Raw genomic sequence first — 27,918 nt, 5'->3', positions numbered from 1 at the left:
TCTGTGTTTTGTGTGTGCGCCTCTGTCTCTGCGCGTGCACGTGCCAGGTTACATACAGCGGTCCGATTTGAGACGGTGGTAATAAATCTCACTTCCATATCATTTATTGTTCCTGGATGAAGCCTCCGATTCGCCACAGAAAATGTGTCTGTGCCATAAAAGGAGCGGTGACGCGGGGGCCCCTGAGCGCGCTCAGATGTGGCCTGTGCCTTGGTGTGTGTGTGTGTGTGTGTGTGTGTGTGTGTGTGTGTGTGTGTGTGTGTGTGTGTGTGTGTGTGTGTGTGTGTGTGTGTGTGTGTGTGTGTGTGTGTGTGTGTTTGTAGGGGGGGTAAAGTTTTGTGCAGAGGGCGGGGGCGCGGCTGTGTAGTCTTGCAGCCCAGGCTCTGTCTGGACAGACCTTGTGGTTTCAGGGTGTCAGGAGGAGGCAGGGAGCAGCAGAGCGCACTGATCCAAGGATCCAGTTGGCGGACTTAACGCGAGACAAAGCTGCCTCACCTGCACGGAGGAAACTCTCCCTCCCTCTCCCTCTCCCTCTCTCTCTGTCTCTCTCCCTCTCTGTCTCTCTCTCCCTGTTCCCTCTCATTTTTTGGGAACTAGTGCGCAGCTGGTTGTTCTTTTTGGATGGAGCGTGTGCGGGACTGCGTTTCCTCCGCTGGGATGTTTACTCTCGGGGTGATGTCGGTGCTCTGGCCGGCGCTGACTGGAGTTTGGAGTTTTAACCTTTACGCAGAGCATCCTACGGTTTACAATGGACCCGCTGGAAGTTATTTCGGTTACTCTGTGGACTTCTACCAAGCCACCACCGACAGCAACACGTGAGTGGCAACATCAGGACTGAAGCTGTCTCATCAGGGACTCACTGTATCCGTTTTATCTGTTTTTAATTTACCCAGAATGTTTTACAATAGATTTAGTAGCATATAATAGAATTTGAATTATACCTACAAGTTCAATAACATTTATCTCAATCTAAATTAGAACAAATGAAGCTGTGCAGAGTGATGAGACAGAAAGGAAACTCAGATTTCTGAATGAGATAAATGGTGCACACGTTTGCACATTGTACACGCTCTCCTGCAAGTTGTGCATGTACCTACGTTAGCTTTTCTTTTTTTTTTCTTCCCCCATCAGGATCAGTGTGTTGGTGGGGGCTCCTAAGGCTAACACCTCCCAGCCTGGCATTGTGGAGGCTGGAGCTGTCTACTACTGCCCCTGGCCTGGACTGCCTGACAGCTGCAGACAGATACCTTTTGACAATTCCAGTGAGTTACCTGAAAGCTTTGTACTTTTTTCCCCCCCTCATGTCATGGACCTAAATAAATTAAAGTTAGACCCCCTGGAAGCCCCACTGGGTGTAATTATGTTCCCAAGGCCATGTTTTAAAGGATTTGTGTTGTTATAGAACATGGAAATGAATAACTTCAGTGTCGTGAGGCACATGATCACCACTGTCATTGTGTTGGGAGTTCTCATGTGAGCATGTTAGTGAAAAACAGACAACTTTTTTTTTTTTTTTTTGATTTCTCTGAAGTCCAAATGGGTTCTTTTAGAGCCATAGGTGACCTCAGATGTTAGCATGCAGGACCAGAGGAGTTTCGTAACCTGTGTGTCTGGTCTGTGTGTGTGCATATGAGCTGGCACATGTGCGGTTGCATGAAAAAGAGAGATAAGACATATGGGTCTCATCAACTTCATCTACCCAAAAAAGGTGGCTGGCGGCCTTGCCTTGGTGCGAGTCTACATCTTGATTGTGGTTTTCAATATATCATCATCAATGCTAACGGTCCAATCAGCCTTGTGTTTGTGCGTCTGATGTCTCTCGTGCACACTTTTTCCATCTGAGTGTGTGTGTGTGTGTGGAAGAGGTAGAGAGAGAGAGAACAAGTGAGTGAAAGAGGTGGAGAGGGAGAGGAGTGGAGGGGGTAAACTGTATGCACATGGGAATTTAGTTCCCCTTCAGAAGAAAGGGGGATTGGGTGAGGTCTGCTTTTTATTAGATCTTGAAAATTTGCCCCCCACCCCCACCCATCCTTTTCCCCCCATAGCCCTCCACCAGTCTATCCCCCTCTCTCTCTCTTTTAGTGAGTTCCTTGTATCATCTTTGTGAGGACCGTAAAAAAAGAGGTAAGAGACCATGGTTTGGTGAGTGTTGCTTTGACCTCTAAAGAGCAACTCACAGCTGATACCGTTGTAACGTGAAGATTAGATTTTTTTCAAAGAAGGTAACTGTCATCAGCAGTTTCAGCATTTATAAGACAGGCTTCAGCTGAGGATGGAGCTTCAGCCACAAGTGACGCTGACATGAGGATGTCAACAGAGGACTGTGGTGCCGTAATCTCCGCCGTGCACACATCTGTGGATACGATTGGATGCTGCTTGTCGGCTGCTTGCCCATCAGCTGATGTATCAATGAGCTGTGATGAAACTGTGAATGAAACAGCTGATATCCGATCAGCTGATTCAAGCACGACTCCAGTCCCCTGTCTGCAACTTAAAGCAATAAGGCTCCACGACGACGGCGGTGATGTTGGTTCTGTGTGAAGCTAATTACAGGTTGTTTTTTGACGAAGGGGTTGGTTTCAGTGTGAAGTGCTTTGAGGGGGGGGGAAATTTCAGGTTTTTTAGGATAGAAGAATAAACACAGGAGTAGATGTGTGTGTGTGTTTATCTGTTCTCAAGAGTGGGTGGGTAGGCACATGGTTATTGATGACAGTAGCCATGACGGATATTTCTAGAGTTACAGCAGACCCTTTATTACAGGTATAAACAGACTGTGAGACACACACACACACACAGGGGTTTGCCTGTGCACAATGCACAAAATATCAGCACAAGTGGTGAACATCTGTGTGTACTGTACTGGTTAATATCTATACGTCAGCTTCACATGTGCCTGGTTATGTGTGTGTACCTGTGTGCATGCAAGTGTGTGTGCACGTGCATGGCTTCAGTGACGTTAGGCAGATGTTTCAAGTCATGCCAGCGCAGGGTGGGGGTTGGGTCAGAGGCTGATATGGTGAGAGTGCGACAGATTAGTGATGGATTGCATGTTAGAGTGAAGAAACCTGGAGAAGCAGAATACTCCCCTGCTCTGTAGAGTCTGTGTGCCGCTTGTACTAATTTATCTCATTTTAATCCACTGGAATATGATACATGACTCAGATTTTTCCGTTCATTAAAAAAACATGACTTTAAAAAAAAAGGATGTTCTTTTGTTTTTGCAGAAAAAAAGTTGGTTTAGCCTGTGAACTGTTTTCCAAGTAATATTCACTGTCACCCTGCACCACACATCCACATCTGGAAGCCTCACAGCATCTAAACTGGGTTTTACAATGTGTTAGTGCAGGATTCCCCATTCATTAACTCCACCCACAATTTCCCAACTGATGCTAAGATTAAAAAGAAACTTCCTTTCGGTTACAAGCCTGCATCTTTCAACCCCAGCTACATTTCCTGTGGCAGTGATAATGATGGATTTTATTAGAGAGCTTGATAATGTACATTTAAATTAGTTTAAAATGAAGTCGTGTAATAAGATTAAAGAAAATGTCAAATAAATACCGAAACTAAGGACATTAATAGGCTGAACATGGACTGTTCACCTGCTTTTATGCATGCACCATGATCCATGTGTGTTCAAAGGTGTTTAATGAGGAGGGGTCTGCACAGCCCTAAAGAGACCCAGCTGGTCTTTAATAATGCTGGAAAGTATCAACTACAGAGCAAAGACACACTCGCACCAAACTTGACACTTCATTGTGAGTCGAGTGGGAAATGCTCATAACGTGTGCGTGTGTGTGCAAGTGTGTCCATGCAGGCCCCGCCGTCTCTTAAGTGTTGTTACATTTTATGAGAAAGTCTCTGACTGAAGAAAAAAAAATCCCCCCAGCATCCTGACAAATGTCTGTTTCTGGGGGGCAAATGGTGTTTTGATGTTTGTTACAAGAGTGTTTAAGATGCTGTTTGTGCTTGCTCATCGAGGACAAATGTTTTCCATCCACACAGGACCCAGAGCTACAGGCCTGGATCCACATGACCACAGTCAATACCAGCTTTTACAGTCACCATTATGAAATGTCTCTTTTATTCTCATCTTTTATGTTGTCGGCCACTTCCTCCCTCTCTGTCTCCGTCTGTCTCCAGATAACAGAATGATGAAGGTAAATGGCACCAGAGAGCCTGTGGAGTTCAAGTCGCATCAGTGGTTTGGAGCATCAGTCAGGACACACAAAGGAAAAGTGGTGGTGAGTGGACGTGACATCATCATCAACTGTCCCATCTGTGCTTGGAAATGGGAATCAGAGTCTTATTATGTCACTCAGGCCTGCGCTCCTCTCTACCACTGGCGGACAGTGAAGCTGAATGGGGAGAAGGAACCTGTGGGGACTTGCTATGTGGCCGTCCAGAACTTCAGCGCCTACGCAGAGTACTCACCCTGCAGGACCAGTGAGTCACTCAGCAGCCTCGGCTCCAACTGCCTACATACCGTTTATTGCTTTCCATCCGCACTTCCATTGTTTTGTCTTCCTCTCTCCACTGTCAGTATCAACACAAATTAACATTTTTTTTAAGGATATTGCCTTAACAGACCTTCTAATAAACCCCGTCATCCATCAGTCAATCAGTACACCAATTTTTATGGCAGCCTATAAAAAGTAATGTCTATGCCTCAAGCTTAAAGGATCGGTCCATACTGTACCAAAAAAAAAAAAAAACACAGAAGAAATATTCCCCTTTTTATAGCATGTTTTTGAGTCATTTTCTTTCTTTCTTTTTTCAAAAACTAATTTCCATCCATTTAGCTTGCATTTGCCAAGTAGCAGAAATCTCAAACCCAATGAAGTATGCAGGCGAGAAATCTGTGTATTTTTGTAATTTGGATGAATGGACTCTCTAAGGTGTGAGCAGACAGATGTTTTGCCGTCCTCTGCAGTGGATTACCTTCCCTGATGTTTTATTAGTTGCCGCAGCAACCTGAAAGTTGACAGTTCTCCTCTTTCTCTCTCCGGCCCCCTTCTCTCTGTCATCGGTTCTGTAAACTACATTCGTAGGATTTTCCTGCCTCCCCCACCTCCACCACCACCCCTCCATCTGCATTTTTCTCTTCTTTCTCTCCAACTTTCTTTCCTGCAATCTCTCTCACACCCTTTGTTGATATGAGGCACCAGCACAGTATGATAAGGAAGAAATGGAGGCTATCAGGTGGCACATCATAAACAGCAGATCAAACGCGGCCCTTATCGTCCACTCCATCATCCGCTTTCCATAAAAATCCCACTCCCATACACACACATTCATACTTACACCGCCTGCCGTAATTGGTTAAAGTTATTTTGTTGTTTATGTCAGTGCTGACTAATCAAGGCTAGAATAATCACATCGTAAACTCAATTGTTCTCTGGGGGAAATAATGCATGAGGGGATTATTTCTTTATCATGTGTCTGAAACCGATTTTTCTGTCTCCAGCAGCTTTTTCTTTTACGTCATCTTAACCTGAGACTACCACCACACAGAGTACAACCGTAACTCACACTTTGTTTATGCACGCGCATGTGTAGGTTACGCATCATTAAACATCACCTCAGGGTGCCTCTGAAATGGAGAACAATTCACTATGTGCGGCGCATACTGTAGGTTCTGTGTGTTCATGCACAGTTAGATGCAGTTATTTTAACTGAAACACACCTCAGTACGTTTGATGTAAACTATAATAATATCAGTGTTTTTTTTAACTTGTTAAATTTCTGATAAAGGTTATTTTTTCTGAGCTGTTTGCTTTTCTCAAGGAAGATGGTGCCACAATGGTTAAGATGGTTTTTTTGTTTGTTTGTTTGTTTGTTTTGTTCCCAGGTGATCCAGACCCGGAGGGACAGGGGTTCTGCCAGGCTGGGTTCAGTGTGGATTTCACCAAGGTAAATACTGCAGAGACAATCATACATTATCAACACGACACCCCCTCCCCACTCAAGAGAGGTTTCTTGAAAACACAAGACTCCCCCTCAGAGATTTATGGACGTGGGGAAGATGAGAGCACGTTCGTCCCTAGAGGGGTCCCTCCACTCCTGATGTGACCCGCCGCCGCCTCTGAACACAATAGACCAAACACGCGTGCGTTTACGCATTCTTTCAGCTGTATGTTCAACGTGAACCCCTCACCTCTGTCTCATGGTCCAACTCTACCCTCCTGTACAGGAAGCTGTCATTCTCCACAGGCATGGCAGCAGGAATCTTACGTGCTCACAAACGCACCGCTACACGTGTTATACACCCCTCGAGTCTCACACACACTCACGTGCGCACACTCACTGACCAATTCATGTCATATGACTAACCCTGCCTAATTGTATTTATTCCAGGAAGGACGGCTGGTGGTAGGAGGACCTGGAAGCTTTTACTGGCAAGGTAACTGCAGCAGCAGCAGTGCGTAAACCTGTGTTTAGTCTCTGTTTTGCAATGATTTCATAAATGGGAAGGTGCTCAAATGAAAGAAAAGAATGGAGATGAGTTTAACAGTCAGGACAGCCCACATACACACACACACACACGCTCATGCACACTGATAAGCTTGCCAGATCTGTAGTTTCGTTATAGTCTTACAAAGGCGAAGGTGGAAAGAAATGTGTCTCTTTGTCCTCCTCTCCCTCTTCCTCCCTCCCTCGCTCCTTTTACCTCATGCTTCTCTCTGTCTGTAACAGTGTAACAGGAAGTGGGTGTTTGGGCTCTGTAATGAGCTGATCGAGGGGTAATGGAGTGTGGAGGAACTGCCCCTCTGCCCCAAGAAAAAAGCACAGAGGGGTTTGGAAAAGCTTCAAGGGGAGAGGAAGAAGCTCAAGGGCAGGCAACAGGACCGAGGGGGACAGGGGAAAGTTGGGCCGGACAGGGAGCAGGGGGGTTTAAAGACTGATAAAGAAAGAGAGCAGAGAGGGGGGGGCAACAGGGGTGATAGAGGATTGTTAAGGAGTTGATAGAGACATGTTGCAGCAGAGAGAGAGAGAGATGAGAAGTAAGGGGGTTATGTTAGAGAGAAGGCAAAAAAAAAGATGGATCTCCTGCTTGATAAAAGCGGTGCTGAGGTCAGCTAGTCCAAGCAGAGGGATGAAGTGTCTTAATAGGTGTAGACACAGCTTGAGTGTGTCAGAGTTCAGCTGTTGAAGTGTAGCTCTACTCCCCCAGCTCCAGGTGTGTGATAGAGTCTATGTGTCCCTCTCTTATTCCCTTCCTGTCCTCTTCACTTATCGTGACTTATTTCTGCGGTTGTTTTTCTGGAGCAATTATACCGATCAGATGCACGCCCCTCCCTCCTCACTTTGCTTTCCCTGTGACCCTCTGATCTGTCACTCTGCAGCGCTCAATTTCCTCAAAATGGAAAGATGGAGCGAGCAAGAGGTCAAAAAGAAATGAGAGTAAGACAAAGGAAAAAAGGCGGCTTATTGGTGGTTATTTTTAAAACCGTCACAGAGATTTATGTGTAATCTCTTTTTTTATTATTATTATTTGGCATTGGTGTTGTTGCCACATATGGTTAAATAATGAATGTTCCATCGTACATGACCGCACTAGACAGGCATCACAGACAGCCTAATGGACTGCTCCCTCTCTGTGCCCTCAGCGTGGCAAGGCTGGCTGCCTTCAGTTAAAACACTTCCTCTAAATGTTTATAAAAGCACTCAGCCTGGATTTTATGGCCGCTAATACACAACAATTATCTTCAGCCTTCAGCCTGAGTTATCATAAAAAAAAACTCTTTCGTATACAATCTTGTTATCTCTCTGTGTAAAGGACACTTCAAATTAGCGGCAGTGACTTATACCTCTATGTTAACAGTTTGTAACACGGTGTCTCATTAATCAGATTGTGTTTTAATAATGAGCTGATGCGGTGATATGTTACTCTTGGAGATAAACTCGTAGCTCAGTGTGATGGAGAAAGAGAGGGAGGAGGTGGAAGAGGAGCTGGGGGGAGGGTTAAGAGGGCACATTTTCCCAACGTCAGCGCACACACGCACATGCACATTAAGGAGGATTTATGGAAGGTTGAGAGTGGCTGTAGATAAAAATCATTTGTTTGTTTGACCTCTTGTTCAACGGCAGAGGAAGGGTGCTGTTTGTGCGCGGACACCTATAATTCAGAATCCACACTGTGGAGAGGACAGGCGTTTTCTTGAGGGTTTTTTTTTTTTTTTTAAAGGAGCGCTGGAATATTTTTCCAGCTATTCCTCTGCCAATGATGTGTTTTAGTTTTTCTTTGGGAGGACTCCAGTGTGTATCGTTAGCTGGACGCATCTTTCATGTGGAGCAGGCGGTCCAGCTCCAGCAGGAGATCAGCGATGCTCCCCTCATGGGGTCCGAGCTGAAACCGCTGTCCACGAGCAGATGTGACTCTCTCACCCTGGGTGTTTGTTTTTCTCTATCTGTGTGTGTGTGTGTGTGTGTGTGTGTGTGTGTGTGTGCGTGCGTGTATGTGCAGGTCAAGTGGTGACAGCAGGCATAGCTGAGATACTGAACGGCTACTCTTTGAAGGCGATCCTGAGAAAGGTTCCAGGAGAGAAACAAACTAGAGCAGCTGAAGACACACATGATGACAGTTACCTTGGTAACGTGCATTTACAAACACACACAAAACTCATGCACCTTAATTTAAATAACTAAATAAGAACTGTGACACACAGTATAAACAGACTCCGACTTAATTTCACCCATATGTCATCATGTGCAACTCATTTCTCTCTAGGTTACTCTGTGGCAGTGGGAGAGTTTACAGGAGACTCCGAACAAGGTGAGAAAACCAACAGTTCATTACAACTAACCACACGCAGCAGCAAAGGAAACCCTCGCTAACTGCCGTGTGATAGTGTGAGCGATATGGAGTGGACAGCTGGGTGACAACGTCTGGCTCTGAACTCTGACGTTGTAATGAGAACTGTCTCTGTATGTCTGGGTCATGACCCCAAAGGGACAGGACTTCAGGAACCGCTGATAAAGGGATTTCCTGGCCCTCATGTTAACTGATTAGAGTGATTAGCGGCAGACTCCACAAACCTCCTCAGGTCCAGCGCGAGTCCTGAATTAGATCTGGACTGACTTGTAATATTAGGTGGAAAGAGAGACGTTTTATTAAAGATGTACAGATGGAAGGGGATGCCTTTGAACTACACACGTTAACTTTTAAAATCCAAAGAAATTCATAAAAGTTAAGATTACGAGGACATCATTTTTTCTTTGCTCTGCAGAGACACACTGCTGCTCAAGTTGATTCCCACGCCATCAGTTTGTCAGAATTGCACATGAAACTAAAGCAATTTCAAGCAAAAGCACAGAAAATAAAATCAACCGCAGTCCTGCCGCATCGTTGTGCTTCCTCTTCACACAGTGTCATCACACACTTATTTCTGCTGCTGTGTCATAAGCCCGAGATCCTTTTCCCCTCGTGCCACTTCAGCCTCTCTTCGTAATTTCCTGTCTATCAGAGGCTCTTTGGTAATCACCATTAAGTGGGATCTTTAGGGGACAATGTTACGTTTACATACCCCCATACCAACCTCGTGAAGGCCCCCGAAGCCCCTCCGGCACAACACATGTCACACAGTCTTTAAGTGAGCCTTAAGAGGTTACACATGCCTGTTGATGTGTTGTGTTGTGTTGTGGTACGGAACTTGTTGTGGTCTTGTTCCCCAAACCCTCTTCAAGACTGGAGAACTGGTCGTAACTGGGAGCTCGGAGTGAAGATGGAGCTGGGAATTACTGGTTTATAGGCTCGTGGTTGAGCCTGTTGGCTCGAGCTGGAGGGCAGGATGGGGGGGAGGGAGGGAGGGCTCTGTCTTCTGTCTCTCTGGGTGGGACCCTTAGATCGTCCCTATAAGTCTTCAGCACCACACTCATCAATCAATACACAGGCAGATCCTGAGCTCAGAGTGTTCTCAGCAACACTCAGCTGTTCTTACAGGGTGGGCTGGGTAGGGGGTTTAAGTATTACGGCCTTTGTCAAACCCCTGTTGATCCTTTTCTTCCCCTGTAAGTCTCTCTCTCACACACACACTAATTTAAGTAACTGTTTGTTTTTATGTTTCCCAGAGCTGATAGCTGGAGTCCCAAGAGGAGCACAGAACTTTGGATATGTGAGTATTTGATGGATTTGACATTTGGCACGCAGGGCACATTTTAGTGCTCGGAAAGGACACTTGTTGTGTAACAGCTACATGCACCCTTACAATTCACAAACGATCAATGAACAGTTTAAATATCATATGCTATATGGCCATCACAATCAATACATCTCAAACGCAGCCTGTGGGAGAATTTGGACCAGTGTGCGTCATGAAAACACAGAAGAGAGGAGTGTTCATGCCTCTGATAGAGTTACTGGATCTGTTCTGGATGCTGGGGGCGGCTGAACATCTTGTTAGGAAACATTATATTAGTTTCTGTTGTAGTGATGTAAACCTAGTATCTTGTCAAGGTGTAAATGTCTACATATGATGTGGTAGGAGGCCGGAGGTATTAGGGCGGCTTTTATGTGCAGACACACATGTGCACAATAAAGTTGCTTGGATTCATCTGTCATCAATCTTCTGTAGGATGACAGGCTGTGCCGTTCAGAAGAACATGTACATATATATGTATATATGTATATATGTATTTATATATTTATACTTATCTTCAACAAATACTATATGTGCTTCTATGCATATTCTGCAGTGTGGCTTGAGTTGTCTTATGGGAACGTGTCCCCAGGGCAGACTGTGTCAGTCCTCCCTAATGACACACAGCTTCCGCTGCATGTGGAGGGGGGTGACCCCACCTAACCCCACTAACCCTTCTCCACACACTCACGACCCTTAACCCTGACCTGCAGTGCAACCGCAGGGCTCACCACACTGTGTACACACACATTGCAACAGTGTGTGTTTTATGTCTGGACATTGTAGGCGGTGCATTAGTTCTCCTTCCTGTACATACAGTGCACTGTGAACTGACATTAGGGTGAGGGGTGTTATGAGAGATGCAGGTAAGCCGTGTCAGAGGCCTGGCACCGGAGCAGCTGATCCGGTTTCCTCTGAGATCTGACAAGTCAGAGCGCAGGAACACTGACGTCCAAGCCTGTGATTTAATATTGGTGTTTACACATCCTCATCTGTCTGTGTTCGTAAGTCTATCCCCGTTTAGTGTGTCTTTGAGATATCTGTGATGGGGTCAACATGTATCCTTCTGCATGTGTGTGTGCGTGCGGGCACGTGTGTGTACGTGTCGCCCCCGGCTGTCTCCATGTGGTTGTTATTTTAGGTCTTATGAAGGAATTCTCAGCCTTCCCCCTCCGTCTTTCCCCACGACCGGGGTTAGGATGGGGGGTAGGAGAGAAAGATGAGGGGGAAATGGTAAAGGCACAAAAAGGATGGTGGTGGGGGGAGGGCGGAGAAAAGAAAGAGGTTTCAGTTGAATAAAAGCATAAAAGCTTTTTTTTTTTTTTTGGTAAATGTGGTTTCAGACTTTTTTCTTGCATTCTTCATGAGCCTGTTTGTCAGACTGCTTGGCCATGTCTACTCCATCCATGTGTGTTTCAAGGACAAAGGCTTGTGTTGTACAGGATGTGACAGTCTGTCTGCTTGTTTTAGGTGGCAATGATCAACTCCACTAATCTGACCTTCATCCAGAACTTCACAGGGGAACAGGTGAGACATTGCACATCGCAGTCTCCAACACATCGCAGTCATTGTCTCATATTGCAGGGGTTTGTATAAAATACAGCAAAGTGGACACTAAACTTTTGAACCGGGGATGATCACGTAATAGCATTGGGTTTATTATGGTTGACAACTGCTTCCTGTCTGTCCCTCAGATGGCCTCCTACTTCGGCTACTCAGTGGCTGTCGCTGACCTGAATGGTGATGGGTAAGTAGAAAACCACCATGTCACTCTTCACACATACACTCTGTGTTTCTCCGATCATCAAACCTACACCTCTTGTCCCCCCAGGATGGACGACGTGCTGGTCGGAGCGCCCCTCTACATGGAGCGGGAGATGGAGAGCAAACCCAGGGAGGTGGGGAGGGTTTACCTGTACCTGCAGATGGCCCCTCTCACCTTCTCCAAACCCATCGCCCTCACCGGCTCACACACCTTCGGACGCTTCGGAACGGCTATAGCACCGCTGGGGGACGTCAACCAGGATGGATACAATGGTATGTTGAGGATATAAAAGAAATTGAACCCGATGAAATTCATCTGATATGTAAGATGAGAGAGACAACAACGAAGGAATGACGAGAAAGCTATGGAAATGAGGAAACTTCTGAAAATCCTGCAATAAATATTGTGCCTCAGTGCATGAACAGTTTCCCCTTGTACTTGGCTTCCCACATGGGGCTGATGCGTTCAGGTAAACACGGTGGCAGACAAATCTTTTTCGGTGTTTCCTGTGCCTCTGGGACTGTTTTGTCTGAGGAATGAGGAAATCCTCCTATCACATACAGCTGCTTGAGAAACCTTAAAGCTCTTCAGCCAGTCAGGAAGTGTGGCGAAGAAAAGTTGTCAGAGTGAACTTGTTTCCTCCTCTGATGATCAGGGGGTTAGGGCTGTGTGTGTGTAAGTGTGTGTTGGAGTTATTTTTAACTCACCAGATGTGCCCCGAGATAAAATCATCTGGGAGTTTCTGTCCTGCTGCCCGGAGTTCATTCGTCTTCGATGTGTTTGTTTTATCCCCACATTGATTGGACAAAGACGCACACACTCATAGATATACACACAAACCATGCAGCCTGCAGCCCAAATGCTCCACGGAGCTCAGGCCTGTGGAGTGCAGCCTTAAAAATGAATGAATTGATGCCCATCTGGTCCTTTGATTTATGTTTTATTTATTCATAGACAGCATGTGTTAATGTGCGTCCCAACCATTTAAACCCTTTAACCATCGGATCAATAACCACTGGATCAATACCAAAGCTTTCTCTGGCCAGGAACATAAATCTGTCAGGATGTGACAGTCTCTGAGGGTCGCTGATGTGGCCTGAGGAGACGGAGCCTCTCTGCCAGCTGCAGTGACGTGCGGGGAGAAGACTTGTTGAGAGTTAACCTAATGAGTACACGTCCATGTCTGTGCATGATTTCATTAATCTGCATTACGTTATAGAGGCACCACGGAAACACTGGGAACAGGGTTTTCAGCAGCTCCCTCTCGCTAATGTCAAACTTATGTCTTCATCTGTACCTGTGCCCTCGTGTGTCTGCGCATAATCACTGACAGATCCCTCTTCCTCTCTGCGACGACACAGAGGCTTTTCATCCTCCCATAGCAGAGACATCATCGCTCATTATCCAAAATTCTTTGTAAAAGCAGAACCATACCCGTTTCCTCTCATTTTCACGGCTTTTCTTGAGTGTCAGCTGTCGAAACTTCACAGTTTAGCTAACCCGGTTTGACATGTGGCTCTCTTTTGTTTTTAATTTTTATTTAGCAACACTGTTTTTCTGACAGCATCCCTCACAGAGTGTCGGCCCATTACTGTCTGTGTGAGTAACAACCTCCTATAGCTTTGGTCGCAGTGATCACAGTGGGTGTTCGACAGGCTGTTTTGCTGTGGATTTCTGCTTTGTGTGCAATGCCTATGAGCGACTTTCACATGATTTGAAGTGAAGGCTTTTATTTTTTTCAAGTAAGGTTTTTTTTTTTTTTTCTTACATGGCTTTTCAGTTATGTATACATACCCACACATAGCCATACCGACTCGCAGACACAGATGCGCACACAGGCTCATATATACACTTGCATACACACATGGTTGCATTTATCCTCTCTACCCCACAATCTACTTCATGTGGAACTAGTTGTTTAGACTGAGGGAGAGGGGGTCCGGAGACAAACAGGATGTCTAGAGGTGTTTGGACAGTTACAGTACTGAGGGGTGCTTTAATGCAGGACAATGCCGCGTGCTTGGACATTAAGAGGTTATTGGATGAATGATCTAATCTGTTGCAGATTTCTTGATATGTGAGCTGCTCCATCCATTGTGGATGTGGATCAATGTTGGCCCCAAATGTGCTAATCTCTTAGCCTGCTTTCTAACCTTGTGCGACCTCCGATTATAACCAAGTAGTAACCAAGAATTTGAACAATGACCTAAGCGGTGCAGAAACAAAAGAGAGAGAAGAGAGGAAAAGTAAAAAGATGAGTATAATAAATGGAAATTAAAGGAAAGCGGTTAATAGTCACACTGATATGGTCCCACAGTGCAGGTAAAGGAAGGTCAAGTTCTTTTTCTTCTCCCTGCATGTGTTCCTCCTGCTTCTGTCCCAGAGGGGGTCTTAACACTGCTGATATCTAAAACATGCATGTGTGTGTGTGTGTGTGTGTGTGTGTGTGTGTCATCCCTTTAGACGTGGCAGTGGGCTGTCCGTTCGGAGGCGAGGAGCGTGGTGGCAGAGTATTGATCTTTAATGGTAACAAAGACGTATCCACACAAGGCCTGACGCTTAGCCAAGAGCTGAGAGCGGCCCGGTCCTCGGGCGGCGGCTTGCCTGGGTTTGGATTCACCGTAAGAGGAGGCCAAGACGTGGACAACAATCAGTACCCTGGTAAATGGTCACACTCATCAAGACTGTCCCTCTCTACTCTGCTCCCTGTGTTATAATCAAAATTCTTTCTCCGAGTTGAATTCCTTCACTTCTCCACTTTCCTTCCAGCTCCTCTCGTTTCAGCCTCCCTCCTGTTCATTCTTGACCTCCACATTTCATCGTTCCCCACATGCACTCCTCCACTACCATCCCCATGTTTTCCCGTATTGCTTTCCTCCTCTTCTCTGCTAAAGTCATCAGTCAGAGGAAGGGGGTATAGGGATGAGTGCCAACGAGCCGCTGCTGCATCTACTCTTTGGGGGATTTTCAATACTCAAGAAGGAGAGAAAACATGAGATTTAGAGCAAGAGCGAAGTATAATAATACATTATCCGCATGTTCGGTTTGCCAGACAGTCAAACCGTGGGCCACAACCTTAAAATTGTGTGTAGACAAAGCATCATTCAATCAAATTACATGTAAACTGCTCACTTTATGCGCCGCTTACTTACCTTACCAGATCCATTCACCTTCTGGCTTTACAAAGCGTATTAGAAACCTCACTGCAATCATAGAAAGAATCAAGACTTGAGAAGGAGAGGATTTTTTTTTTTTACGAGTGGGAAGCTGTTTATATACATGAGTTTTTAGTTCTAAAAAAAAGGGTTATTTGAAACAAAGCAGGTCTGTAAAACCACTGTTTTACTACCTTATTTTCTCCCTAATTTGGAGCCATTCTGTTCTCAACATCACTCTGGCTTTGTGCTTCCACAGATTAGGCTGAAAAGGAGAATTTGTTTAGTTTTTACCTTTTTCTTTTTTTTTTTGTGCCCCCACTCCCTTTACCCTTTTTCCTTTTCATTTCACTGTAATAACAGATTTCTTCATTGCACAAACAGGATATCAAGGGAAATACACACACATGAACACACACAAGTTCACATGTGCAGCTTGTGATCAGTTTCACTGGCAGCCAGAGAGTGTGTGTTGAGCGTGTGCCAGGCTCCAGGTCAGAGCCTAGACCCTGTGCAGACCCGCTGCAAATCAGAGATCCTGAATTAAAAAACACCGTACAGTAAATACACACTGGGGTTACAGGTTGAAATTTAGGCTGGTGGAGACCCTTTGGGAGGAAGGAGTGGAGCAGAAACTCATGGGTGGTAAAGCTTTGAGCCAACACACACACACACACACACACACACACACACCGTATAAACACGCTCACACAAATGTGCAGTGCTTGTGTCGTCTGTCATTAGAGAACTGGCTGACGGAAGTGAGACACACACACACGGGCGCACATGGTGTGTCGTTTGCAGGGTAGTAAAGTCACACTGTTCAAAGGAGCCGGCGATGTTTGATCAGCATTATGAGAGGACTGCACTGGCGTCTGGGAGGCCTGCTAGAGCCACTCTCTGCTCCTATCGACGTTAAATGTCATTAGTCTACTGCAGGAACACTGACAGAGGGAAGGGTGATCATTAGGCCCCACTTTTAGCTTTAATGGACTATTTCTTCAAAAAATGATGGCTTATATTTGTCTTTTTATACTTTTTATACTGACATTGGGAAGCTAAATGAAAGGCAGAGGTCACAGAAGATGAAAGGCGAGTCAGTGCAGGATCAAAAATGACTTCCACTCTCAGAGTAAAGCTTGATTAAGTTAAATTAAATAGGCGTCTTTGGCTGTGAGCATGACACAGAAGAACTACTGGCTCAGTGTTTTCACTGATGCAGTGCGGGGGGGTCAGATTGCCTCAGGGTGCATTTGAGGTTCAGCCAAGGGGTCAGAGGTCAAGAACTAACAATGTTTTACCTGTCAATCACACCGGTTTTACACCGGAGTTACAGACGCAGGGACGTGTCAGGGTCAGTGATTTGGATGTGTGCTGCGTTAGGGGTCGTTAGCTTTGGTTGGTAAGTAGGTGTAAAATGTGTTACTGGGCTCCACATCTACCCACAGCCATCTTCATTTTCAGCTCACACTGGATGTACTTTGTCTTTTTCTGCAGCTTCACATTAAAAATAGAAAAAGAAGCAGAAAGTCTATTCTCATATACATCCCAAGCGTACCTGTAACCAAAGTCTTCCATATCAATCCATCCTAAGCACAATTTGAAACAGCATATCTCCCCTGTCTCTCTCTGCATTGGGAGAAATACACTTTTCATTACAAAACTCTAGTTTGGGTCAGATATTGAACCTATGTGTAATAGCTGGCAAGTTATTGACTCTCCTCAAAATCCCACACATCCATCCCCTATCCAAGAGTTGAGAAATGCTCATTTTCTATCCTGAAATCACCTCCTTTTCCACCGAGTGCCATTGACCTTTGGCATTTCATCATTAAGGTCTGTTCCCTGCAGCCAAACAGGCAGTCAGGGCAGGCAGCCAGTGACAGCTTGACAGTCTGTCTAAACTCTGGATGGAGGTTGTGTTTTCACAGCCCAGGAGAGACACCGTCAGCTAAAGTAGCTTAGTTACCAAGACTATACCTACTACACCTATCAGTGAGTAGTGTACTCGCTGAGTTGTCAGCCCATTTGTGTGTGGGCAAGGCTGAATGTGTTTCTCTGCACACACACACGCTAACCTCAAATCAACAGTGGCAGGCAAGCTTTCCTGTGTGTAAGGAAATGGGATTGACATGGAAAGGAAAGTGGGCCGTTATTTGATTTAGGCCTCAGTGCAGCCATGCGCTCACTCGCACTCTCACACACGTTTAACCCCCCCAACCCCCCACCTATCCTATCCTCAAATCAGTCTTGTGTCATGCAGCGGTTTTAAGAGCAAACACAAGAGTCGGGATAAGGAGTACAGGCTACCACTGTATCGAACACACATATATACATTCATGTGGCAGGAGTGGGGTTGGATTTCCAGAGTTACACAACTCAAACAGCGTGATGAACAGAGGAATTTGGTCTGGGACTGAGGTGGTCTCTCCGCCTCCCTCTGCTAAATACACCTTGCCTCTGATGGCTTTCACAGATTGCGGTTTAAAGGCCAAGTGCATGATCCTCTGCCCTCCTTTTTCTTCCTATCGTTTCCCAGTCTCCTCCTTCTCGTGCACTTCTTTTCCCCCCTTTGCCGTACCCCTCCGGCTGCCCCACAAAACCCACATCTTGGGGTCTTTTCTCATCACAGGCTTTTCAATACAGTACGTACTCAGACGCACAGCACAGCGACATAGCACACCCCTGGGGAAGAGGGACTAGGGTCTAAATGTTTAATGTTGTGGTTTCAGGGGGACTCAGTGACTGCAGCCAAAGGCAGAAACAGATGTGCCTCTCTCAGATTCGATTAGTCCCTTTCTTCTTAAATACGCAGGGAAGAGGGAAGTCACAGCAAATGACAAGCAAAGTCCATAAGAGTCCACTTCAAGCAGCTTAGGTCATAGCAGGTTACCACTGCACCTCCCACATATATCTCCCTCTAGAGCTAAAATGATCGGTTTATTCTGCTTCTCTAATATGAGTATTTCCTGTTTTTCATAGTTTTATATGACCATGAACAAAATAAACTCTGGTCTTTGGGTGTGGGACATTTGTATCATAATTTGCACCATGTTTTATCACGGCAAAGGTCAAACCTTTAATCATGTGTGCAACAGATTGACTGATATTGAAAATAATTATTAGCTGCAGCTCCAGTTGCCTAGCAGTGAGCAGCCTCAGGTTATTCTGTCTTTCTCAGGATCACCCAGTTTAGATTTGCTGCATTTGGCAGCGGCGTCTTTTATCCATTAAGTCCCTCTCTCCAGTTTCACATTGTTTTAATCAGCACTTGTATGTGCATGGATGTGTCTGCGTCAGTGTGTGTGTTTGTGTGGATTTCATTGGTATGTGTCCCCTGACCACAGCCATTAAATGCCGGCTCTATTTTAAGAGCCGAGAGCCAATTAAAAGTGTGTTCATCACAAAAGCCATGAAAACAAATAAAAATCACATATAGATGAGATCTGGTGCTGCTTACAATTAGGGCTTCGGCGGCTCTGCAGGCTGTTGGGAATTGTTGTTTAGCAAAATGTGATTGGAGCAATGTGAAATTTCTAATGGCACTGGAATGCAGCGTGGGGTCCCTGTCTCACCGCATACACACATATGAACACACACAAACACATACAAACATTAACACATTTTCTGTTTATGAATTTAGTCTGAAACAGGTCGTGTGTGAAAGGAAATGATGGGAAAAGTATGGCAATATCAGAAAGTCAATGGTATATCACAGTGTGTGTGTGTGTGTGTGTGTGTGTGTGTGCATGTCTGTGTGTGTGTGTCTGTGTGTCTTTGTGTCTGTGTGTGTGTATTAAATGTGAGAAGTCTGTGTTTGATGAAGATTGCTGGAGACCTTGAAATCAGTCCCATCTGTTGCATTCTTTGAAGTTCTCCATTCCCCGGCTCTCCCCTCTCTCTCTCTCTCTCTCTCTCTCTCTCTCTCTCTCTCTCCTCCCCCCTCTGTCTTCACAGATCTGATTGTGGGGGCGTTTGGCGCAGGCGAGGTCTCGGTGTACAGGTAAAAATGAAGAAGGTGTTCTGTCTGTTTTTCTGTCTGAGGGGCTCCTCCTCTCTAAGTAGCAACTTGTTTTCCTGAAATTCAAAAAGACTCCGTCTCAGAAAGAAATTCAGTCTCATCACCTTGATAGATCCGTCTTACATCAGTGCATCTGTGTGTGTTTTGTGTGTAGGTCTCGAGCTGTGGTGTCGGTGGAAGCTGCAATGACCCTGACCCCTAGAATCCTGAACCCAGATGACCGACAGTGTCACCTGCCTCAGACAGACATCATGGTTACCTGGTAAGAAGAGCAACATTAGATTGTCTCTTACCCCAAATCTACACTGCATATTGATACATGTACCAGGCATACTCATTTTCACCTCTAAAATTAAGCACTGTACAGAAATGAGTCTTTTTGCATGTTTTTATCAATACATTTCGAACACTTTTAATATATTTTGAAACAAAACTCCAATTTCACTTTACAGAGACTTTAAACTTCTCTTTCAACTTGTTCCTTCTAATACGTATGGGTGCAAACCAAAACTGGTCTTTGCACTCTCACAATGCCGTATACTTCAACTTGTCACAATGCCGTATACTTCAACTTGTCACAATGCCGTATACTTCAACTTCAAATATAGATGTCAGATCTCCATGTTAGAACTGCAAAAATGTTAGAAACAACAAACAGAACAGATTATTATCTGCAAATAGAAGTTAGTTGTAAAGGATCTTTAGGTAAATGCTTACAAATGTATTATTTGACCTTATATTTTAGATTTGGAAACTGTTTCTTCGTGTGCCAAGAGGATAATGTCTATACTGTATGCACATGCCTGTTTATAGTGTTTGCAGTTATTGTTTTATACAATGTCATAATGCTGCTCTTTTAGCTTGGTTTGAAATAGTGACATTTGTTTCACCAAGTTAAAAAAAATCTCTTATACGATTTTGTTTTTCTCCTGTTTGTGCCCAAAGAAGGAATGTTCTTCATGATACAAAACACTCTACAAGACAATCAATTTGTTTTCACAAAATTTTTATACGCTAAAATGTTTTCTCACCACAGTCCACAATTTGTTGTTTTTCTCCGGCTGTGTGTAGCACCATGATTTCCATTTGGCATTGCACTGTGGGGTCTATCAATACCACCCTCAAACTCAAGCTTACACTTAATTGGTCCATCCACTGGTGTTAACACTCAGTTATAATTCATTTTTACTCAGGAATTTGGAAACAGACCAGTGTGTGTGTGTGTGTGTGTGTGTGTGTGTGTGTGTGTGTGCGCGCGCAGGTGAATTAAAACTAAATGGATCAAAGTCTTAAACAAACATGAGACTAATGAGCCCCGCTGCTGCACTGAAAACCAGATCTGTAACAGAGGTTTTACTGCTTTTACTGTATCATAAATTGTGTGCGAGTTATAAAGTATAGAATTTCAAGACTCACACACGCTGACAGATGTGACAAATATTTCACCCCCACGCTCTAGACGTCTGCCATCAGCCAAGGTCCATTTGTCTGCGTGTCTAATACTGTAATTTAGAAGTGGACTGTAAAGCCTATACTCATATAATCTGGAAATTCACATTTATAGTGCTGCAATTAATTTAAAACTGTATAATTCTATTTTGATTATATTATTGTTCCTGTGGGCAGCATTTTGGCTTTGAACAGTATGGGGGCGAGTTTGGTTCGAGGGGAACGGGTCCAAAGGATCCCGCTGGTTCGCCGCAGTCTATTGTTGGTCCTAACTTATTGGGGCTGGAACCGCTGCAAGCCTGTTTGGACGGGAGAAGTGTGCTCGGCCAGTTGCCATCCCGTTGTCTGTGTGCGCAGAAGTTTGTGAGTGTTGGCAGTGAGTGAAAAGGGAACAGGGTTTGGGTCAAATTGACAGAAAGCACTAAACTGTGGAATTCTGTCAAAACAAAACTCAGCTTATTTAAATAAACCGGCATAAAGTTTCGGTCGGAGGTATGGAATCAGATAGGGCGCAGGACGCACACACACACACACACATGCACACGCGCACACAAGCAGAGAGTCAAACAGCAGCTCCGAGAGTTAAGCAATGTCTGTCTGAGGCTCTTATGTTTCGGTGCTATAAAGATTTTGTTACATTTGAGTTGCTTCCTAGCAGTTAGAGCTGGAGAGATGCATGATGGGAGGTGGCCCCTGTCTTTTCTTCTCAGCTATTATTACCATTATATTTGAGTCCCATGGTTTGAGATAATTACCTGAGTATCTTTGAAAAACCCAGAAGGTTTGTTCTGTCCAATGCACTTTTTTTCCCCACCGTTTTGAGACGTTTAAGACTTATGACACTGCTTCAGTTACACTTGGTCGGATTGTGCTTCCTTTTCTTAATCCAGACAAAGGAAATGACATTTCTCCTCAGTCAGTTTGTACAACGTGCGCCAAAATCAGACATTTTATTTAGTTCAATTGTTTTATATTCATGTTTCTTTCCAATATTTTATATTTAGATACAAACTATTGGGCAGCATGTAGGCGTAAATCTAACTGCAGCAGACTGGCTTTGAGTCCAATGCGTGGTATCATCCTCTCTCTCTCCCTGACTTTCCTGTCACTCACTCTCTCTTTCACAATTATGGCAAAAAATAACTTCAAAAAGAAAAATGTGATGAACCTGCCTGGGACACACTTGTTATCCAATGCATGTGCGTTGAAAAATAAGTCCCAGCCTGCTTCACCACTTTCCAGTGTCCCCTGGAAACACTTCTATTGTGCCCAAGTTTGCAGTGCGTTTGGTTCTCTTTATGCATTGTGATTTTTTGCAGTCATTATGTTGTCAAATTCTGTTGTTTTCTGAATATGCGGGACACTTGTGTCTTTGCAAATGTTTCCTTTAGCTGCAGTGTGTTAAGCGCCCAGGGCCAATGTACAATAGAAACCAAAATCAGACTTAAAAGAGAGTACATGTCAGATTTACATTAATCCAGTGGTTTACATGTTTACCACACTTTCCAGCTTGTTCCTACTTCTATTAAGTGTTTTCTTCTTTTCTTTTATTTTTGCATGTTTAAACGATTGTCTTGATTTTTAACCTCTGGGTAACTAGTTTTTTTAGAAAATCAGATATTTAGCTCTTCGACTGGATTGAAGGAGTTATGTATAAAGAGGGATTACAGTACTATACTTAATAAATTGAAAGTTCTTACTCATTAAACAGAGCCTGGGTGGTGGGGGAAGGAAATTTATGTGTACATTTTTGCAGGGAAGGCTGGTCAGAAGTGTGCAAGGTTGTGGAGCACAGATGCATTTTGGGGAAAATTGCATAGGGTAATGACCAACCAAGAGCCAGAGCTGTTGCAGTAGAATGGGGGTAATTTCCGTGCTGCACGCACTTAAGATTGACACACAGTGCTTATTAGAGTCACACCCGCCCAAAAAGTACAAAATACAGACGCATGCTTACATGCAACACTTATTAAATACACATGAAACCACCTGGAAAGGTCAGGATGGCTTAGGGGAGTACATTTTAAAATAGAAACCTGTATTTTATCACACACATGTAAACTCACATCTGTTGCACACACATTGAGAACGCAAGAAATCTAGCTCATCATTATTGTGTCATCTAATGGGGATCCTAATTATTAACAAACACACAGGTCTCCACAACATCTGTGATCTCGTTGTTAGGGTTTGCGAAGCGAAACCAAACAAACAATAATCACATGAAGTCATTTACCTCCCGCCTCATACTGTATTGCTGAGTCTTCAGTGTAGATGCAGGAGCATTACATCTGTAGCTTCCTCAGATTAGCAGTTATTAACAGTGCGGGGCTCCCTGTGTGGGAGTCACTTTCCTGTTCCTGATTAAAGAGGTGATAACGTGCACACTCACACATACACACACATGCAAACACACATAAATAGAGGAAATGCAGAAATGTTTCCCAGTCTCCTATGTCTGTCTACAGGAGGGGCTCATTGGGCCCTAAGTGGTATTTCCCACCATCCCCATGAGTCCAGAGAGGAAGAAATGCCTTGCTTATGAACACTTTATTTATTTAGCTAGTTTTTACAGTACGCATTGTTTTTTGTTGATTTTGTTATGCATTCAAAGGTACTGTAAAACAAAGAGTGTGGTAGACATATCCATCTAAATTTAAAGTAATAGGATAAATGTAATTGTAACATAGCTGTGAAATCACAGTTAAAATGAATTGCATACTCTTTGTCTTCTCAGGACAAGAGACTAACAGTCATGATCTTCTCTCTCCCTCTTTTCTATCTGTCTTCCCTCCCAATATCTTCCTTCTCCACCTCCTCCTCCTCCTCCAGTCTGAAAGTGGATGTGTGTGCAGCAGTGAGCGGTGTGGGAATCCCCAGCTCTGTAGGTAAGCAGTTGTGCACAATACGGGGAACAGAGGGAGAGAAGCAACAGACAAAAAAGGGAGGAAGCTCAGTGGGTGGGACAGTAGTCAGACACATCCGTGGTGTCGCACATCTCATTAGAGTTTCCTGCGGAGAAAACCACACTGCTCTGCGGCTGCCGCAGCGATCAGGGTAGAGAACAAAGGAAAGAGGGAGGGAGGGCGAGCGGGAGCAAGAACAGGACACAGACACAGACAGTGGAGGTGTGGAGTACATTGTTTCCACTTTCTAATGATGCTCCTTAGAGCAACACACCTACAAGTGGCTCATGACAACGTAACTAATGGAAAGTCAAACACACCCAGAGTTAAGGAGTGTCTGCTTGGCTGGATGTTCTTATTCACTTATTCACTTGGTCTCCGTCTCCATCATTCCCTCCTGCCCAGACCTGAGAGCAGAGCTGCAGCTGGACTGGTTGAAAGGCACCAGGGGCGGAGTTAAGCGAGTTCTCTTCCTGGACACCCAGCAGCCTCAGCGCACGGGGCTCCTAACGCTGGGTCACAACCGCCCACGTGCATGTCTGAGCTACATCATTTATCTGAAAGTGAGCAAATGAACCCAATCATATATTTTACAGAGTAATCAAATGATGGTTTGCGGCACAGCTGCACATTTCTCACCTCTGTCTGTTTCGTCTGCTTCTCTTCACAGGAGGAGGATGAGTTCAGGGACAAATTAACCCCCATCTCGCTGGCTCTGAACTACAGCTTGGCTCCTCCCCCTCGTGGCCAAAACCTCCCACCTGTTCTCAATCACTACAGCAGCACCTTCCTCCAAGAGCATGTGAGTAGATTCAGTATATGAGCATAGTATTTTGCCTATTCAGTAAAGCACCATCCACGCACAACTTGTCCATCCTAGAAGAGGAATCCTCCAGAGCTTTTGTCCGTGTTCATGAAACAGTTCCTTTCTTTCTCCGCTTGTTTTTTTTTTTCTTCTTTATTTGAATCGAGGGTCAGTTTTTAAATGTTGTTACAAGCTCAGCAAACTTGTGACTTGTGATACTGGTTTCTTATGATTGACTTGATTTGGAGTGACTGCGTGACCTGCGTAAAACTAACCTGACATTAAAATATTTGTAGAAAACGCTGGATTTAGATACAGAGAGGCTTTATCACAAATAAAAAATGATCTCCCTTACATGTTAAGTTGATTACCAGGTTTAACCTCTCCCAGTGCAAAGAAGATGAATGTAGTGGATAAGCCCAGTCCTTTCTTCCCCAGTAGATCAAACAGGTATAATCCAGAATCCACTATCAAAAAAATCAGGACCCCCCCACACACACACACACACACACACACACACACAGCTGATAAGCAACTGATAGTGCAGGGAATGCAAAATAATAAAAACGAAGAAAAGGTTTGCTGCACACCAAAAACTCAACTCCGTATTTATCAGATATGCAATCTTGATGAAAAGTATGCACTCTATTGTTTGCTCTTCCATGTGCACAAACATCAGAAATAAATACCAAGATGTTTTTTTTTCAGAGCTGAGCCTTTGATGGGCTGAAAGCAGTTTGCTCATTTTTAATTCTAAAGTATGCACATGCACACTCATGGACCACACAAGTAATGTTACCTCACCAAAGAAGCTTTGCCCACATTATTTGGAGTTTTTAAGCCAGTGTTTGCTTTATATTCTTCATTACTTACTGTTCCAAAGTTTATTGCAAAATTAAACTCAAAAACAACCAAACCAACCCGCAGTCTGAAACTGGGCTCAACAAACCCAACCCAAAAAGCTTCATTTTGCTGACCAAGGCCTGTGCAGATGCTCCACCTGCATCCTGGTGTGTCCCAGTAACATTTTTTTCTATTTCTGGTTTCCTGATGATGCACATGTGTACCTTAAACATTTCCTCATCACAGTGCCCCTCTCGTGTGCCCCCTCTTCCTCTCAGGCCTACATTCTCCTGGACTGCGGAGACGACAACATTTGCATCCCCGACCTCCGGCTCTCTGCCAGCATGTAAGACAGACACACACGGCCACGCCCTCTGACCTCAACCTGTAAACACTCAGCACTTGACACAGACACACATGCACACACAGCTGAACCAAATGAGAGTATACGTCTGTTATTCCTCACACAATGAGCAAAGTTTACACTGAAGTTGCTCACATTATAGTTCAATTTACCATGTGGTGTGTGTGTGTGTGTGTGCATATGTGTGTGTGAATTAGAATACTCTCCATAGTGTTTCCAGCTGTACGATATCTCCATGGCAGCGTTACACAAACATCCTGTCACCCTCTGCTGACTGAGACACACACGCACACACAAGCACACACATACATTCTTGAGGTTGTTGTTGGGGTCAGAGGTATTGCATTCTTTGCAGATGAGTGGATTACACACAAAGTCCAGTCCTAAAAATTAGAAACTTGATTTGACAAAAAACACGAGACGGACAATTCTTTTATGAAACATCAAGTCTGTAAAACAGTATTTTCTCTTGTGTCCTAAATACAACACATATACACACAGGGACCACTCAGAGCTGGTGATTGGAGATGACAACCAAGTCATGTTGACCATCACTGCGGTGAACCAAGGAGAGGGAGCCTACGAGACAGAGCTACACACACTGATACCGCCGGAGGCTGACTACATCGGAGTGGAGCGCAGGGTAGAGGTAAACACACACACACACACACACATACTATATACATATATTTAACCGAAATCCATTGTTTTAGGTGAGACACTACGGGTGAATAGGGTAAAAATTTTAACTAACAGATATCACCATGAAACTTCCCAAGTTTATCACTTGCATTAAAGCAGAAGTAAGTGATCCGGTCGTTTTGGCTAACTTCTTGGCAGCCGATGGAGTTAGCAGCCCCCGCCCTCGTCATGGATCTATTGGTCCTCGTCCCTACATCACCACATTCACGCGCATCCCTTGGCTGCACACACAGCCCTTCATGCCGTTCTCTCTCCTCATTGGATAAAGGTTGTAGGATACAAGGAAAGTTTTCTCTTCGGCTCAGAGCAGAGTGACAGACAGACCCGTGTTTCAGACCAAACACTCTATATAAGTGATTGCTGTCGGAAGATATAACTATTTAAGACTTATATTAACACAAACATTCCGCTTACTTTTGCTTTAAGACAAATATTTTTTTGTATTACAAGTTTTGACAAATTTTATGTTTAAATATGTAAATGAGGCAATATCTAATTAAATATGCGCTAATTTGCATACAATTCCATAACAGAAATCTGAACAATGGATAAAGCCACTTTCAAAATTCTTGTTTTATTTTGTTGACATATGGTACTAGAGTCAGAATTTTTTACAGAAAGGATTTTGGATATCTCTTTTTATCACTTTGTAAATAAGAGAATACTGTCACCAGCCCTAAAAAAAATCAAATTTCGCCATGCTTTTGGGAATAAAATGTTGTATAAATCAGGCTGTGAATGATGTATCAACAAACCCCTCTGTTTAAACCTTAAGGATATAGAAAGGGATCAAACTGGATGGCATCTCACAGTTTTGCCACAGTAGCATGCTAACTTTTGGTGAATTTAGGAGAAATCTACTGACAAAAGAAGTCAAAATGAAGAAAAATAACCACCTTAATGGTTTTTTGTCTACCATTTCTTTCCACTATTCTGAAAGAAGACATGTTAAGGACGCAGAATAGCCCCAAATCTCAAAATTGATTGGTGCATGAAAATACAAAGTTTAGTTTCAGCAGGGTGGACAGTAAAAATAGACACAGGATCGAGGCTGTCATCTCGTCATGATTGATGAATGTGCCAAGTGACCACGCAAAAAAAAAAAGGAAGTAAGCTATTTGAGGCAGCAGCTACAGTGAGACATCACATCCTGTTGTGTCGTTGTGTGTGTTTGTTTGGCGTGATTAAGGCGAGGCTATCAGTAGGGCATGCTTTACTGGCAACTGCCCAAAAGGCCCCTATTATGATTTACAAGCTGCATTAGTGACCACGGAAATGGAGTGGGTCAACTGCCGAGTGTGTGTGTGTGTGTGTGTCTGTTTATGTCTATGTGTGTGTGTTTGCACGCTTGTGTGCGCTAATGAGTGTGTAATGGGGCTGTTTGATTGATGAGGTTGTTACTGTCAGAGCATTCATCACTCTTCCTCTCCCTGCCGTACCCCTCCCTCCCTCCCTCCTCTCCCTCCTTCTCTTTTTCAATCCCTTACTCCCTTCCCCCTTTGATGGTGTTACACTTCCCTCCCTTGTTCTTTTCTCTCCCCACTTGACTCCCGCTGCTCCCCGGTTGTCACGTTCATTCACTTTTTTTTCTTATCATCCCACTCACTGGCCACCTCTTGTTTCTTTTTCACTCTCCTTCCCTCTCTCTCCTCTAGTCGCTGTCTCAGCTGAATTGCGAGTACAAGATGGTCAACGAGTCCAGGATGGTGGTGTGTGACCTCGGGAACCCGATGGTTGCCGGGACAGAGGTGAGGTTTTCACACCAGCAA

The 27,918-nt window shown here is 44.4% G+C and overlaps 1 protein-coding gene across 1 annotated transcript in view; it reads left to right on the top strand.

Moving 5' to 3' along the window:
- Positions 1–323: 323 nt before the first annotated feature.
- itga8 (integrin, alpha 8) overlaps positions 324–27,918 on the top strand; it is a 37,439-nt gene continuing 9,844 nt past the window's right edge. The window contains exons 1-21 of the mRNA XM_085802126.1: positions 324–815; positions 1,132–1,262; positions 4,144–4,244; positions 4,323–4,446; positions 5,852–5,913; positions 6,358–6,403; positions 8,468–8,593; positions 8,732–8,776; positions 10,072–10,115; positions 11,610–11,666; positions 11,834–11,886; positions 11,971–12,176; positions 14,368–14,565; positions 19,017–19,062; positions 19,235–19,342; positions 23,362–23,417; positions 23,841–23,998; positions 24,106–24,237; positions 25,362–25,429; positions 25,949–26,096; positions 27,805–27,897. Coding sequence (XP_085658252.1) covers positions 622–815; positions 1,132–1,262; positions 4,144–4,244; positions 4,323–4,446; positions 5,852–5,913; positions 6,358–6,403; positions 8,468–8,593; positions 8,732–8,776; positions 10,072–10,115; positions 11,610–11,666; positions 11,834–11,886; positions 11,971–12,176; positions 14,368–14,565; positions 19,017–19,062; positions 19,235–19,342; positions 23,362–23,417; positions 23,841–23,998; positions 24,106–24,237; positions 25,362–25,429; positions 25,949–26,096; positions 27,805–27,897 — 2,196 coding nt within the window. The 5' untranslated portion in view covers positions 324–621. The remainder of the gene's footprint in view (positions 816–1,131; positions 1,263–4,143; positions 4,245–4,322; positions 4,447–5,851; positions 5,914–6,357; positions 6,404–8,467; positions 8,594–8,731; positions 8,777–10,071; positions 10,116–11,609; positions 11,667–11,833; positions 11,887–11,970; positions 12,177–14,367; positions 14,566–19,016; positions 19,063–19,234; positions 19,343–23,361; positions 23,418–23,840; positions 23,999–24,105; positions 24,238–25,361; positions 25,430–25,948; positions 26,097–27,804; positions 27,898–27,918) is intronic.

Source organism: Trachurus japonicus, chromosome 16 (assembly GCF_045865225.1).
Source record: "Trachurus japonicus isolate A0001 chromosome 16, Traja_1.0".
Taxonomy (NCBI): Eukaryota; Metazoa; Chordata; class Actinopteri; order Carangiformes; family Carangidae; genus Trachurus; species Trachurus japonicus.
The sequence above is the reverse complement of the archived record's forward strand: the minus strand, read 5'-3'. Positions and strand labels throughout refer to the sequence as shown.